The sequence below is a fragment of the Spea bombifrons genome, chromosome 1, assembly GCF_027358695.1.
Source record: "Spea bombifrons isolate aSpeBom1 chromosome 1, aSpeBom1.2.pri, whole genome shotgun sequence".
NCBI classification, from domain to species: Eukaryota; Metazoa; Chordata; class Amphibia; order Anura; family Pelobatidae; genus Spea; species Spea bombifrons.
In genome coordinates this window covers 46,983,183-46,998,940 of record NC_071087.1, presented here as the reverse complement: position 1 = coordinate 46,998,940, position 15,758 = coordinate 46,983,183, and the positions used below count along the sequence as shown (strand labels likewise).

The following is a 15,758-nucleotide window of genomic DNA, read 5'->3' as shown; positions in this document are numbered from 1 at the left end:
GTTGTGGCATCTTAACACGATGAGATTTTTATGGAGCATGGCTTTCCATACTGTGTTCCCACCTGATCTGTAAAGTGCGCTCCAATTAACCTCGCATTAAAAACAGCCAGTGGCTAATTACTGAAATTGTACAGAGTTGAAAAGCAACTATCAAGGGAAATAAAAATTCACCAGCCTGCAAGAAGACTATTTTGTCATGCGATGGTTTGCACAAGCTACTTTGCTATAAGGATCTAGGAGTGTGACAGCTACCAGGAACACTTTTTTCTACAGATTAGCAAACACAGAGAGTATAGTCTGACATATCTCTGGTCACGTGGCTACAAATGTATTTTTCATACAGAACCATCTTTTCCATGGGGCAAAAGGGAGAGCGGCCCAGGGTCCATACACCATCAGGATACACGTTCAGCCCTCTGTCCACCGTTTGTCTTTCAATGACCTGGGAAACGCCTGTATTTTAATGCATGAATACAGGCAGAAATAGTGCTAGGAAGGTTAGGTAAAATGCCCCCTTATCCTCAAGGGGTTTGTTCCATGGCCAATTTCTGGACTGTGAGCAGAGTTTGCTGCGGCAGGAAACGTCTTGTAGGCTATTTTCTGGGGTGCTCCTTGTGAGTTCAAATGCAGACGAAGGCAGTATACCCGCCATATTATAAATAGATATTTTCTTGAGTTTGTATAGTCTGTTGCAAAAATATCTATCCTGTATGGGAAGCTCCTAGAACGTTTCTGTCTTTTGTAGAGAGTGACTACTGATATTGGAAATAAGCTAGTCTCCCTCCAACAGGACTCAGAATTTCCCCTCCTTATCGGCTGGGTTTCCCTTGAACTTCCCAAAGTTTCTATTGGAAGAAGACTAGGGGGGGTCTGGTTCTGATGTGCAGAAGTTTTCTTTTGTGTATCTGTAAGGAGAGTGGAAAAAAAATTATAATTCCATTTCTTCTTTCCCTGAGGCAAGGTCTTTTTCCCATCCAATAATTTTTTTTATTAATTTTGACAAGGGCAAGGTTTAGATTGCTTGGTCAGAGCATCTCAAACTGCGGCTCTAACATTTGTCCAACAGACGAGCTACTGTAGCTCAAATTGCTGAAAAAGTTAATGCTGGTTCTGATAGGTGTCAGAACACACAGTGCATGGGGCTGCATAGACGCAGACCAGTTAGGGTGCCCCTTCTGACCCCTGTCCTCAGGCTGAAAGGCCTACAACGGGCCTGTGAGCATAAGAACTGGAACACGGAGCAATGGAATAATGTGGCCTGGTCTGATGAATCACGTTTTCTTTTACATCACAGGGATGGCTGGGTGAGTGTGTGTCGTGTACCTGCTGCTAACATCTTGGTGCCAGATACATGAGCACACCTTCAGAGGTCTAGTGGAGCCCATGCCTCAACAGGTCAGGGCTGTTTTGGCAGCAGAAGGGGAGGACTTTCATAATATTGGTGTAACCTTTATTACACTGAATGTGCATGGCCTATCATCCAAACATAACCCAAGTGGAAGAACTAAGATTTTCAATTCCTGGTTTCGACGCTATTTATAGTGGTTCTCCAACAGCATATTGTTTACATTATCAATGTAAAAAGGTTTTAATTGATCATAAAAGGTGGTTGGTATATACTGTATGGAAGTTTTGGGATAGGGTACTTTTGCAAAACGAATTTTAATAAGGTCATACATGTTGGGTACAGTATTCACACAGTAGTAGAGTTTCAGAGTACTAGTTGCATAGTTGAACGTTAACGTACCCTTAGTTACAAGCATATGGCTTTATTGCATGTAGCTACTTTGTAACCTCGTTCTCACTGCCTTCTTAAAAAGATCATGTTAACCCCAAGGCTTCTTTCCCCCTGACATTTAGTGCTGTTGTCACTTGGTAGAACCTGCCTGAAGTACCACCAATTCTCACTACCAACATGGGAAGCTGGGTGGTGAACACCCTGGTTGGAGTCTTTAAAAGCAAACAAATTTGGAGGAAATGAAAACAAGACACAATTATAAACAAAAGAAAGTGTGTTTTATTTACACAGATGTCATTTAGAAAATGTCATGACATGATATTAAAATAAAACAAATAGCTTCTTGTGTCCACTTCAGAAAAATCACTTCAGAAAAGTCATTTTTTCAGGAAGTGCCATATATTAACTGCAAGGGAAGATGAAAACAGGTTATTGATAAAACCACAACTAAAATATTTGGAACAGCATGGCTACATCATACATCAAAACATAAACGTTGACAGTGTAATGTGCAAGAACACATTCAGTCAGAGCTTCTTACATAGTGTTAACAGTGACTGGACAGGTCGGAAGTTCTTTAGTGACCTTACCTTCTGCTGGTACAGGATTAGCATTACCTGCTGATGGGGCCTGCAGGGTTAAACACAAATTAAATCAGTATACATGAGTTCCACTGAGGGAAGATAAGTCTTACAACTGATAACACCTTTAAACAATTTTAAGCTGTGCCTGAAGAATAATACTGTACTCCTACTTTTTGGTCCATGATTTATTGGTATTAATACAGAAATCTTCTGCCGATGTGGAATATAGCACCAGGGTTTAGGGGGTAACTAAATCAGCAATGAGCTTAAGGTGACAGTGTTCTGGCGGCTAAGGTTAGCACCTAACAAATATTTAGGGTCAACCCCAAATTGTATACAATTGGTAGTGTCTATCGCTCTGCTATTACATTAAGTAAAGGTTCTCTTTAAAGTTTGGATTCTCTACACAAGATCATACAGTTAAACATGAACATATTAACAGTAATACACTGTAGTGACACTTGTTTTCCCCATTTCAGTTTCATCGATTAATATTTAACGAAAGTTCACTCCAGCCATAGTTTCATGTTAAATGTATAAAACCGCAAACAAATCAGCACAGCGATGGCTTTGCTCCAGGAAACTTCAGCCTCGCTGGACTCCTCTCCAGCTGCCTTTACAACCTGTAGGAAACAGGTGTATGCACTTTGCACGTGCTCAGTAGCGTTCGCATTACAATCAATGTTACTTTTACTGAACATGTACAGAAGTAGGCCGAGGGCAGTGGCGGAACTACCGGGGTCGCGACTGCAACCGGGCCCTGGAGTTCTGCCAGTCAGGGGGGGCCCAAGGGGTGCCGAGCGGTTGCTGAAAACGACCGCTCGGCAACTCTTGGGCCCCCCTGACTGACAGAAATCCAGGATGCCTCTGCTCCCCGCCGCTGCTGCTGCCGCCGCCACGCTGCCCAGAGTGCAGTGTTAGGAGCGTGAGGCGTTTGTCTCGGGTGCCGGCGCTTCACGCTGAACGCCGGCATATGACGTCATATGCCGGCACTCAGCAGTGAAGCGCCGGCACCCGAGACAAACGCCTCACGCTCCCAACACAGGAGTTGACGGTAAGTGACCTACAAAGGGGGGGTAGATCGTGAGAAGGGGGGGTAGAGAGGGTAGATCGTGAGAAGGGGGGTAGGGAGGGAGAGGGTAGATAGTGAGAAAGGGATAGATGGGTTGGGGGGGGCCCTTAACAGATTCTCGCACCGGGGCCCTGAGGTTTCTAGTTACGCCCCTGGCCGAGGGGGAGGAGTCAGGAGATACACAAGTATAATTTCCAAAAGCCAATAACTGGCCACCTGTACCAACTTGCATGCAGTAAAATAAAATCTTTGGGAAAATGGAGAATATGCAGACTATTTTGGGACAACAGACTTTTTAAAAAAAAAAAACAAAAAAAAAAAAAACGGAGAAACTTACAGATTGGACAATTGAAGTAGCTTCCTCTTTACTACAACAAAAAGGACTTTCACTAACCATTACGTTTTTACTAGAAGAAGAAAATAAAAATGTAAAGACAAGATAAAGTAATTCATAAACAGGTTTGATATAACTTCAGCTGTAGCACGAGTGGCAGTACTAGCAAAAACTGCGAAAATAAAAAAATGTAAGCTATGAATAAAGTAAAATTAAAAACTATTACACACTAAATAGAACTTCCAAGATTTAGCATAATGCAAATTAAACCTTTGTTTACTTCATAAATAACACTTACCATTCTATCTCTCCTTGGTCTGATTTTTTATGAACCATATCTTTCCAGTAGTTGTGGGTAGTTTTGATCACATCAACAGCAAATGTCTAAATACAAAGTTACAAGCAAATTATGCATGAGACCAGAGCGACACTGGCAGCAAACACCTGACCACTATGGGATTTACAAATATCAGAAAGCAAGTAATCCCACTGTTTTAGGTTCCTTTGAAGAGAACACATTGACCAATGCAGGTTTGCTTCTCAGACCTGACCCAGTTAAAGAACCAGTAGTGAAGAGAACCCAAACTGGGTACCACTCGTAAAACGAAGTACATTATCCAGGCAAAAGGAATGAAATGAGGGGAAAGGAACAAACAAATCTAGCAAAGCCCCTGTTATATATTAGTTTTGTTACCTGGTCTTTAAACTCCCCATTAAAACCAAATTGGTTTTCAGGTTTCCCATCAGGGACTTTATAGGACCTGAGCCAGTCAACAGTAGCCTCAAGATAGCCAGGCTTATATTTTCTCACATCTCCAATGTCTGCAACATAAAACAGCCTATGAAATTATTCACTAATAATAAAACACTTTCGATCTTAGGCCTAATCCCAATATGATAGCTTTTTGGAAAAGGAAATAGTCTCACAGAACAGAATATATTCTGTCCTCTGATATTACCCAACACACCCTAATGAACTACAGTTTAGCAAAATTGCTGTAGCAAGTTGGCGCACCGTATTCATTTATACACGTCAGATCAAGCAAGCCATCAAGACGTATATTCCATATGTATTTTAGGCAAATGGCTCTACTTACCATTAAATTTATCAGCTTCTGGGTCATCAATGTTAATTGCAATTATCTTCCAGTCCATTTCTCCTTCATCTATTAAAGCCAGCACTCCCAGAGCTTTTACCTGAATTACATCTCCTCTTGAGCAAACCTACAATGTACAAGACTATGATCAAGATCCAGGTAATGTTTTATGCACTTAAAAGATGGGTCTGTAATGGATACATATTGCAGATTTCATCTGTTAACAGTATTAGCGTTCTAACACTTGGTGATCCCTACTTTAAAAAACAAAAAAAAAAACACAACAGCTAGCCACCGTAGAGAAATATTAGCCTATCACACCTCTGTTTGGAAACTAGATTTGTTAATCTTTATTTATTATACACAATTTATAATGGAGAGTTATAAATAAATAATAATAATAAAACATTTCTCTTGCATGTTCTGCCACTTTTGCCAACAGGTATATGATCTATTCAGGCACATTCAGTTGTCAATAAGCTATCTTTTGCTGCATGGATCATAATAGTAAACACACAGCTGTTAAATGATTGGGCCATGAAGAGATTTCCAGGTCAATCCTACAAAATGTATTTAGAACAATGCAGCTATAGAAATTTGGGATTATTGCTATATAATTTTGACGCTCAGACACATGTGAAAGATGACGTAGTGCGTAATTATTAGAAATTGAATAATGGCTCATTTGAAGTACAATGAAATCTGCTATTCACAGAAAGCTGAACAGAGAGGTCAAAGAAATTAAGCACTGATGAAAGAAACATCTGTTTTTCCTAGATACCATGCATGAACCATAGGCGCACTTTGAAGGTTGTTCTATAAAGTAGTAAGTTGAACAGATCTTCAAGGATTTGATGCCATTGAATACATCTTGAATCTTTATGTTAGCAAACATTGAGAATGTGATAAATCATATGTTTTTATTGCAACACAAAGTGACCCTTCCAGGCAGTAAAACCACAATAATCTGTTATATTCTACCTCTCAGATTTGTACAAGAAAAGCTACCTTTGAGCCAATTTCACAGACATCGATGGGATCGTTATCTCCACAGCAATTCGTATCATTATCTCTGTGTTTAGGATCTTCCCAGGTCTGTCAAATAAAAGAAAAAAAAACAAAAAAAAAAACACCATTTAATTTCTATGTAAGGAACATACAAATGTGCAAGTCATTCCAACTACTGATCCATGTCAGACAGCACTTCAATAGTTAATACTGCACTATAACCAAGATGGACACCACCATGATCAGTGGTACACCACATAACAAACCTTACATTTAGCCTACTATAAAAGTTGGTTGATACCATGGATTATACTAGGATACGTAAGAAGCATCAAGAGAGCAAGTGTTTTCCGTTGTCTATATTTACCAGCAAAATAGCTCCCACTAATTTGAGTTCCCTGTAGATTACTAGAGATGCAGGGAATCCCCCTTAGGTGTACAGCAGGCACGGTATTAACACTGACGGGCAGGGAGCTTTATGTCTGATGGAGGGATCTGCCGCTTTGCTACATCCATAAATGAAGAGTACCTATAGCTTGTGTTCTTTTGTTTGGCAATCTGTATAGTTTTCTGAAGATATTGAAAAGTTAGTCTCATGGTAGCCAAGATTTATGTATCGGAATGGCAACACCAGTCACCGATTAACTTCCTGCCATTCAGTTCTCTAGCTTCTCATCTCATATTTACAAAGGCTGCCTAAACCAACCAATCAGCAAGTTAATAGAGAACAGGGAAATATGCTGTTTAACATTGAATACAATTAAGTTGAAGTTTTAATTACTAATTTTAGTGCATTTCATTTATATATGTGTATTTTGCTTAAACTGCTACATTTGGGAAAACTGATATTAACTTGCCCCAAATATTTATCATGTATACCCAAGCTTTCCAATTTATAACATGTATCATTCATACCTGAGGAAGGGCGCCGTAATTCCATATGTATCCTTTATGAGGGAATACATTTGCCACATATCGAAGCTTGCCTTTCTTTACATCTTGTTTAATAGGATTTAGAGGCTCCTTTGTTGCAATCTAAATAAGGCATCAAAGAATCCAGTTACAAATCACAATGTAGAGCTAGACAGCATATTAAGAGAGAAAATAAATAAATAAATAAATAAAAATAAAAAGTACCTCCATTTTAGCATTTGTCCAGCGGGGAACTTCTACCACCATATTAAATACATTCTAAATACAAAGAAAAACTATAAAAATTATTGAAAACATAACTACAACAAACACAATAAGGGGAATATATACTTAACTAAGAACATATTATGGATACATTAATATAAAAGGGGATTGTACATAATCATACAAAGCCCTCACCGAGAAAAAGTGGATTCTGTTAAGACAAACAAACAAGTACTCCTGCTCCTTACACAGGTACAGAGAGTGACCAAAGGGGAAGAAAATTGAATCAGTTAATCTGACAATAGACAAAACAAACAAAAAAAAAACAACTTAAATTCGAGCAACAAGGCAGAGGTTTTGAGCTAGAAAGCATACCTCACTAGCACATAGAATATGCCAGACGGCTAGAAAGGAGACAGGGGCACAGAAGTGGTCGGCTGAGAAGGTAGTGAGACATTGAGAAAGAGAGTGAATGAAAGCAAACCCCTCCCCCCTGCTTAAATTGTTTGTTTCATTGGGGTTCCTACTTGTTTTCGTACATTCGTCGAATCGACAATTTTTTAAAAAATTCGTACAAACTCAAATAGAGAAGTCTACTGCATAATATCCTCTTAGGAAACCATTTGTTTTGATCGCAACCCGTCTTTTTGTACTTTGCTAGGTTTTATCAACAAGGCAATTCAGCTGACAGAGAAGGTCATGGATTAATAGCATGAAAATAGAAGCAAATCAACACATGGACACATATCTGTCCATACTGAATCTGGCAGGAGTAAAGTGCACATTTACAGATTGATTGTGGTTGGTTGGCGGTGCCCATAATAGTCATTTGTAGCACGAGTGTAGTAAACCATTGAAAGTACCTTATTCCAATTAGTCTTGGATTTTTTTGCAGGCACGTCACTGTCCTGAAATAAAAATGGATATACTGACAATACAGAAAAAACAAGTAACAGCAAAATAAATGGACCTGAGAAGACGCCCTCAATAGGCCTATAAGAAATCATACAGCTTTTAACACTTGGGGATTCTCTAATTGTAATGCATATCTATCCAGCAGAGAACATGTGAAATCATCAACCAACTCAAGTCTGGGGCATCAACATCACTATAATAATTAGGTATCGGTACCTCTTGACTTAACGCATACAGAGGGATGTCATGAAACGGTGATATGAATTTTCCTTCCTCATTCTCTGAAAGAAAAAAAAAAATGCATGTAAAAATTTAATTTTTTTTTTTAAAGCACTACAGAACAGCAACACGGCTAAAAGAAAAAAACAAAAGCAAACCATGGTTCAGAGGAAAACCCATTATGTTAATTTCTATTCATTTTATAACCATTTCAAAGCCAGTTAGGCAAACCACAGCACATGGTGCTGAAAAGGAGGGAAAGGAAACGCCAGCAACCAGATCTCTGCATAATATCAAGCTAACAAATTGTTTACATGGCACAGTTTTGCCCACATACACACTACTGTTCTAAAGTTTGGCGTCACTTAAACAGTTTTCATGGAAACCAAGGGAATTGGCGAAGACAACGCCATTGGAACACAGATAGAGTACCTCCTGTACACCTGTGAAGATATGCCATTAAAAATCATCCATTTCCAGCTACAATAGTGGTTTACAACATTAACACAGCCTGCACCGTATTTTTGAGCCATTTGAGGTTATGTAATGTAATGAATGTAGTAGAGCTCATCTCCTGCTTGAATGCTCAGTTGACTATTCCGTTGGGTCTAATGGTGATAACCCCACTTTTCATACTTAGCACCAGCCCAGGCTCATGCATCAGTTACAAGCTACGGAGACCCATTGCATCTGTACACAAAGCACTTCCACTCATTTAGATGGGGGCGCTTTCTTATCGGTAATAAGATGCCAAGAGCTGCACATAAACTCAGACTAAACTCAGAAAGGCTGTGCACTGCAGCTTCTCCTTAAGGTACCCCCCCCATACAGGTTGAATAATGCATTTCAAAGTACTTGCAATGAGCGTCAATATAACGTCTTCCTTAGTGGAGCAGCAATTGTCAAAGGTTGACAATTCACGTGTTTGAGCCGATTCCGACACAGAAGGTTAAAGAGTCTTATATCAGCCAATGTTCACTTGACGATTCCATTGGTTCACATGCTGATAAACCTACTTTAATCACATCACTACATGTAGTATTTTACAAAGATATATTTAAATCCCATGACATTCACTTTTATCATATGGGCATTTATTTAATGCACATTGAACTATGATAATCAGAATTCTTTTATAATCGATTAACAGTTCACTAGGGCTGCAACAACTAATCGATAAAATCGACAATCGATAATGAAATTCGTTGCCAACGAATTTCATTATCGATTAGTTGAATCGATTATAAAATGAGGGTTTTTTCAGAGCAAACACTCTGAAAAATACCCCTCGTTATATAATCCGTTTAGTCCGACTCACAGCAGCAGCTCCTACTTACCAGTCCCTCCCTGTAATCACTGTGACAACTGGCCCCGCCCCTTCCTTCTCCCAGAAGGCCAGAACCACATGGCTGTGACACTAACTGTAAGTATAAAATTAATATTTGGGCTACTGAAAGTTAGGGGAGGTGGGGGTTAATTTAGGGACAGTTATGGTTAATGGGGTGTTTAGGGGCAGTTATGGTTAATAGGGTTTAGGGTTAATTTAGGGGCAGCTATGGTTAATGGGGTGTTTAGGGTTAATTTAGGAGCAGCTGTGGTTAATGGGGTGTTTGGGGTTAATTTGAGGCAGTTGTGGTTACTGGTGTGTTTAGGGTTAATTTAGGGGCTTTTGTGGTTAACAGGGTCTTTAGGGTTAATTTAGGGGATGCTGTGGTTAATGGGGTGTTTAGGGTTAATTTAGGGGTAGTTATGGTTAATGGGGTGTTTAGGGTTAATTTAATGATGAGGACTGAGGGTTAATTTGATTAATTTAATAAAGTTAACTTAAGGTGCAGTTAGAGATAAAGGGGGACAAACTAAGGGGAATCTAAATCCCGGGGGCAGTGAAGATTAACCCAGTACTTATTTATAAAAGTATGGTGTCAGTGTGCTGTGAACAGGTCTGTGACTCTGAGGGCACTATGAGATATCGGGGGGGGGTATAAGGCATATCTGGGGAGGATGGAGTGACATATCTGGGGGTATAAGGCATATACGGTATATAAGGCATATGTGGGGAGGGCAGCGTGGCATGTCTGGGGAGGATGGAGTGGTGTATCAGGGGGTATAAGGCGTATCAGGCACAGTGGCATATGTGGGGGTGGAGTGGTATATGTGGGAGGCAGCGTGGCATATATGGGAGGCAGCGTGGCAGTGGCATATGTGGGAGGCAGCGTGGAGTGGCATATGTGGGGGTACAGTGGAGTGGAATATGTGGGAGGCAGCGTGGAGTGGAATATGTGGGAGGCAGCGTGGAGTGGAATATGTGGGAGGCAGCGTGGAATGGCATATGTGGGAGGCAGCGTGGAGTGGCATACGTGGGAGGCAGCGTGGAACGGCATACGTGGGAGGCAGCGTGGAGTGGTATATGTGGGAGGCAGCGTGGAGTGGCCTATGTGGGAGGCAGCGTGGAGTGGCATGTCGGGGAGGCAGCGTGGCAAGCCTGGGCTCAAATGTGCATAAATTGGGGGGGGGGGTGGTTGGGAAATAAAGACAAGAAATGCATTTTATCAAAGTTTTTTTTTTATTCTGCTGTTTGTATTTAACATCGTTTGTTTATTAAATTATTTTAAATAAATGAAAAATGTATTCATTTTTTTTTATCCGATTAATCGACAAAATAATCGATTATGAAAATAATCGTTAGTTGCAGCCCTACAGTTCACAGAAGGAAATTGGTAATTGGAAACGGTTTCATGGCTGACCCGGGGACTGCTCACAGTTTGACAATCATTCCAGCTCGGTCCAGTGACCTCATACAAAGAACGTCCCAACTGTAAAACGGAGGATAAAGCCAAGACTGCACTAAGGAGTCTGGAGTTTAATTTCTGCATTGCCTCATGATTAAATGAAAGGCAGCAGAGCACAATCATTGGATAAAACCATGACTGGCAGTCACTAGATTTGCCTCAAAACAGTACCCCCCCCCCCAAAAAAAAAACAAGTCTTTGTTAGTTCAGTGACTATTCTCTTTTCCTGTGAATAGTGTACCCATGTAAACTATATAGTGTTTTTATTTATTTATATATATATATATATATATATATATATATTCCCCTCTGAATCTTCACAAAATTAGGTAAAGTGACAGAACATCGCCTCCAAGTTTATCAATTCAAGTCTCCCGATTTTAGAAATACCTAATTTATATAGAATTTCCATACTTTCCCAGCACATACCATAAGGTGTATATTCTTTACAAATCCGTAGAATTTTTATGTTAGGTATGATGGGATTGCAACTCTAAATTTAAACAAATAAACCAAAAATGCCCACAAAAGGTATATATTTCTGCAAAGCAGACAACCCAGACTATTGTACCAATCACTGTCAAAAGGTGGCCGCAGAAATTATTGCTTCCCCCCCCCCACCAACACTTCTGTCCTGCTTAGATTTTTTTTTGCACAGGACGTGTGTTATGGCAGAGAAGCACGGCCAAAATTGTTTAGCTGCATCTCCTGATTACAGAGATACCCCACATCCTTAGATTATTTCTTTCTAGAGGGCCATTTTTATCCCTTATATACCCTATAGGGCAGTGTTTTTATACTTATGGCTTAAAGGGTTTGGGTATTGTGAACGGGGGCAGGAGGTTTATACCTTTTAGATGCGAAGGTTTTTCTTTTTTTTTTATTTTTTATTTGCGCGGTTATCAGTGCAGCATGGTTAGAGCTCTTGAACATGTTATTAATGCCAGTGATGTCACAATGACATCACTTAGCTCACTTTTTTTTTTATTTATTATATGTGTGATTTTTTTGTTGAGTTTTTTCCTTTTTTTTAAAAAAATTCGTATTTCAGCTTGTGAGAAGAGCTAAACACACTGTTTCACACTCTCCTCCCTTCACCAATCACACTGTGATCTCCATGCAAGTCTTGATAGATATGTGCCTCATCAGAGCGATCAGATATCCCAGCAGGGGATATCCGGTTTTCTGATGACATTCTGTGCGTCGTCAGCAGTGATGCAACCTGGAAGGGAATGCCCAATTGGGAATTTAAAATTGTAAGTTTTGTGGTGCTTGCGCAGGCAGTTGTTACAGCAGATCTAGAGACAGAAAGCCAGAGATGTTGGCTTCTGCTGACAGAGGGGTGCCCAGGCTGTCAAAGCCTGAGCTCCCGTGTAGCAGCAGGGATCCGTCCCCGTCACTGCAATGGGGTCAGGACGTACCGGTAAGTCCTTATGGGTTTCTTGAGATGCTTTTTTTTTAATGGATGTACCAGAACTGAAGGGGTTAACTTCGCGGCATGGCTGGTGTGCAAAGTTCACGGACGGGATGCCACTGGGTTCATTTATGGACAGAGAAACTAGAAGAGAGCAGATGTGTCACTGCGTAAGTAAAATAAGCAATGTTGCTCAGTCTAAAGAAATAAAGAACTTTGGGTGTGACTAGCAAATGGATATAGTCCACAAAGTCACAAAGCTATGATTTCTACTCTTCATCCAGAAAGGGAGCAATCAGGTTTCCTTCAATAGGAGGTGACTCCTGCCAACCATCCACATAGGAAAAAGTAGGTGAACTCTTTCAAATGATTTGGATTCCTCCATAGAATTAAAGTTGTGAAAATGTGATCCGATATTGAACAGACAGTCTGCCTCAACTACCAACGCACAATGATAAGTTTCATGTTCTTTATAACACACAGTGTAAACATAACAATGAAGAGTGGGAAAAGGCACTTGAGCCATTGGATTTAGTAACCGGTCAACCCTCCTTTGGCAGATACAACCTCATCAACCAAACAGGTCTTGTAGTCATTGGATCAGACCTGCACAAGGGTCCTTCCAACATATAGTCAACTTCAATGTTTAATGTGGAAAATGGGATTGTTAACCGAAGGAAGGACAGGACGTGTGGGTGTATGTTATTATACATACACTGATCAGCCATAACATTATGACCAGCTGCCTAATGTTGTGTAGGTCCCCTTTTGCTGCCAAAAGAGCCCTGACCCGTTGAGGCATGGACTCCACTAGACCTCTGAAGGTGTGCTGTGGGATCTGGCACCAAAACGTTAGCAGCAGATCCTTTAAATTGCGCGGTGGGGGCTCCATGGATCGGGCTTGTTCATCCAGCACATCCCACAGATGTTCAATTGGATTGAGATCTGGGGAATCACCTTGAACTCATTGCTGTGTTCCTCAAACCATTCCAAAACCATTTTTGCTTTGGGACAGGGCGCATTATCCTGCTAAAAGACGCAAATGCCATCAGGAAATATGCCCATGAGAGGGTCTACATAGTCTGAAACAATGCTTAGGTAGGTACGTGTCAAAGCAACAGCCACATGAAGGACAATGCCTCTGCCGGCTTGCCTTCTTCCCATGGTGCATCCTGGTGTCATACGTTCTCCAGGTATGTGATGCACTCGGCCATCCACGTGATGTAAAAGAAAGCGTGATCAGACCAGGCCACCTTCTTCCATTGCTCCGTGGTCCAGTTCTTATGCTCACGTGTCTCTGGAAGCGAACAGGGGGTCAGCATGGGTACCCTGACTGGTCAGCAGCTACCCGGCCCTATAAGCAACAAACTGTGATGCACTGAGCGTTCTGACACCTATCAGAACAAGCATTAACATTTTCAGCAATTTGAGCTATAGTAGCTCGTCTGTTGGATCTGACCACACCAGCCAGTGCCCCCCATGGGCATCAAAGAAACTTGGCAACCTGTTTCATAGTATTTCCTTCCTTGGACCACTTGCTCTGACCCAATTGTCTAGCCATCACAATTTGGCTCTTGTCAAAGTCACTCAGATCCTCACACTTGCCCATTTTTCCTGCTTCTAAACGCATCAACTTTGAGGATGAAATGTTCACTTGCTGCCCAATACAGCCCACCGACCGACAGATGCCATGATAACAAGATTATCAGTATTATTCACTTCACCTGTCAGTGAAGGTGGCAATGATGCATACCCATAGTGTGTGTGAGATCTATATATATACACATATATATACACACACACACACACACACACACACACACACACACACACACACACACACACACACTATGGGTGTGAATCATTGCCACCTCAAATAAATAGTATGTGTTGCTTATGAAGTAGACTTTCATACTTCATTGGTTTGCACATACACTACTGCTGCGTTCTTATTAACCCTACATCTAACACATACATGTGCTAAGCACGAGACCGTCATACCAAGTTGGCACAGAGCTCTAAGCCACTTAAAGCCAGCTCCAAACCCCCATACATGACACATAGAGTGAGCAACGCCTGCAAACAGCCGGCAGCTACATCACCTTAACAGCGACAGTACCACAGGCGCAAGGTCACGGCGAGGCGCGCGCACAAGGTCACGGTTACACGCCAGGTGACGCTGCCCTCCCCGTGGGCTGTTCCGGACAACTCATAGACCGGCATGCGGAATAGCATGGTGCCGCTACTTACTGAAGTAGAGCCGGTACTCGACCGTGTTGGGCCGCCCCCTCTCTTCGATGCCATAGCGCTTCATGCTGAGCCAGCGGCGGGAAGCAAACGCGGGCCTTCCGGGACAGCACGTCAAAGCAGCTCGGCAGAGCCTGAGCGAGCCGCGCCACCATAGCCCACACATGGTTTATATCTCCACCTCTGACAGGCAGTGGTTCGGCCCCCCTGCGCCGGATCCATGGCGATCCCACACTGCCATCTACACGCCTGGAAGGGGGAGGTGCAGTCACCTCCAGAACATGGCCGCCTGGGGAAGCGTGTCTGCTCATAGAAAATGGCAGACTAGAGACAGGGAGCGGGCAGCCGGGCATCACCACGCTCGGGCTGCATGTCCTTAACATCCTCTGCGGGATTCGTTTTCAGTTTCATTCGTAACAGACTCTGGTGATTAATACTTTAAAACTGTGGGACAAGAATACTTAAAACAGCTAGCCTTTAAGAGTAATGTGTATGTGCTTTCAACAAAACCCATGTGTAATAGACAGACAGTGAGGATGTCCCCATAACATAAGAATGATACGTGTACCAAACCAGGAAAAATACAAAGAATGTTTAACCAAGCGTGGTTAGATCACTCTATAATGTTCACAGCATCACCGTTAGGGTCTGAATGGCCCATTTGCACATTTTTATGTGTCACCACGTTTCAGATTCTTCATAATCCAACTTTCAACATATTCACTTTAATCTCTTCCACTCAGTGCCTTTATTATTTGTTGGGCTGGAGGCAGGGTGTTTGCATCCACCCATCTTCATACCTCCCAAGTGTCCTGGGTTTTGCAGGTAGTTGGGATCGTGGGTCTGTAGGGCCAACCCAGGGGATAGTGAAATTGATGGAACTCAGTGTTACTCTTCACAGCAAACCATACCCCTTCTGAGTCTGACCATGGCCTTTGCCTTCACAACCACCAGCACAGATTTTCTCCAATTTGGACACCTGAAATGTTGGGGGAGGGGTATGCATTGTTTATATCAGTGTTCCACAACCCTCTCCTCAAGGCACACCTAATGGTCCAGGATTTAGGTATTTTTCTGGTGTGTCTAAAGTGTTTCTAGGTTAAAAAAAACACCTTAGATACACCTGAGTAATACCTAAATCCTGTTAGGTGTGCCTGAGGGTCGAGGAGCACTTCTTCTTATTATGCTTTCACAGTCAGTAAGG

The 15,758-nt window shown here is 41.7% G+C and overlaps 1 protein-coding gene across 1 annotated transcript; it reads right to left on the bottom strand.

The window, feature by feature from the left end:
* Positions 1-1,994: 1,994 nt before the first annotated feature.
* PPA2 (inorganic pyrophosphatase 2) lies at positions 1,995-14,768 on the bottom strand. Its single transcript, XM_053461528.1, has 12 exons — positions 14,558-14,768; positions 8,102-8,166; positions 7,834-7,878; positions 6,971-7,024; positions 6,749-6,868; positions 5,834-5,920; positions 4,826-4,952; positions 4,423-4,550; positions 4,027-4,112; positions 3,732-3,801; positions 2,329-2,368; positions 1,995-2,144 (listed from the first exon to the last, which is right to left on the bottom strand). The coding sequence occupies exons 1-12, from the start codon at positions 14,718-14,720 to the stop codon at positions 2,116-2,118; spliced, it is 1,014 nt and encodes a 337-aa protein (XP_053317503.1). The 5' UTR covers positions 14,721-14,768; the 3' UTR covers positions 1,995-2,115.
* Positions 14,769-15,758: the final 990 nt, after the last annotated feature.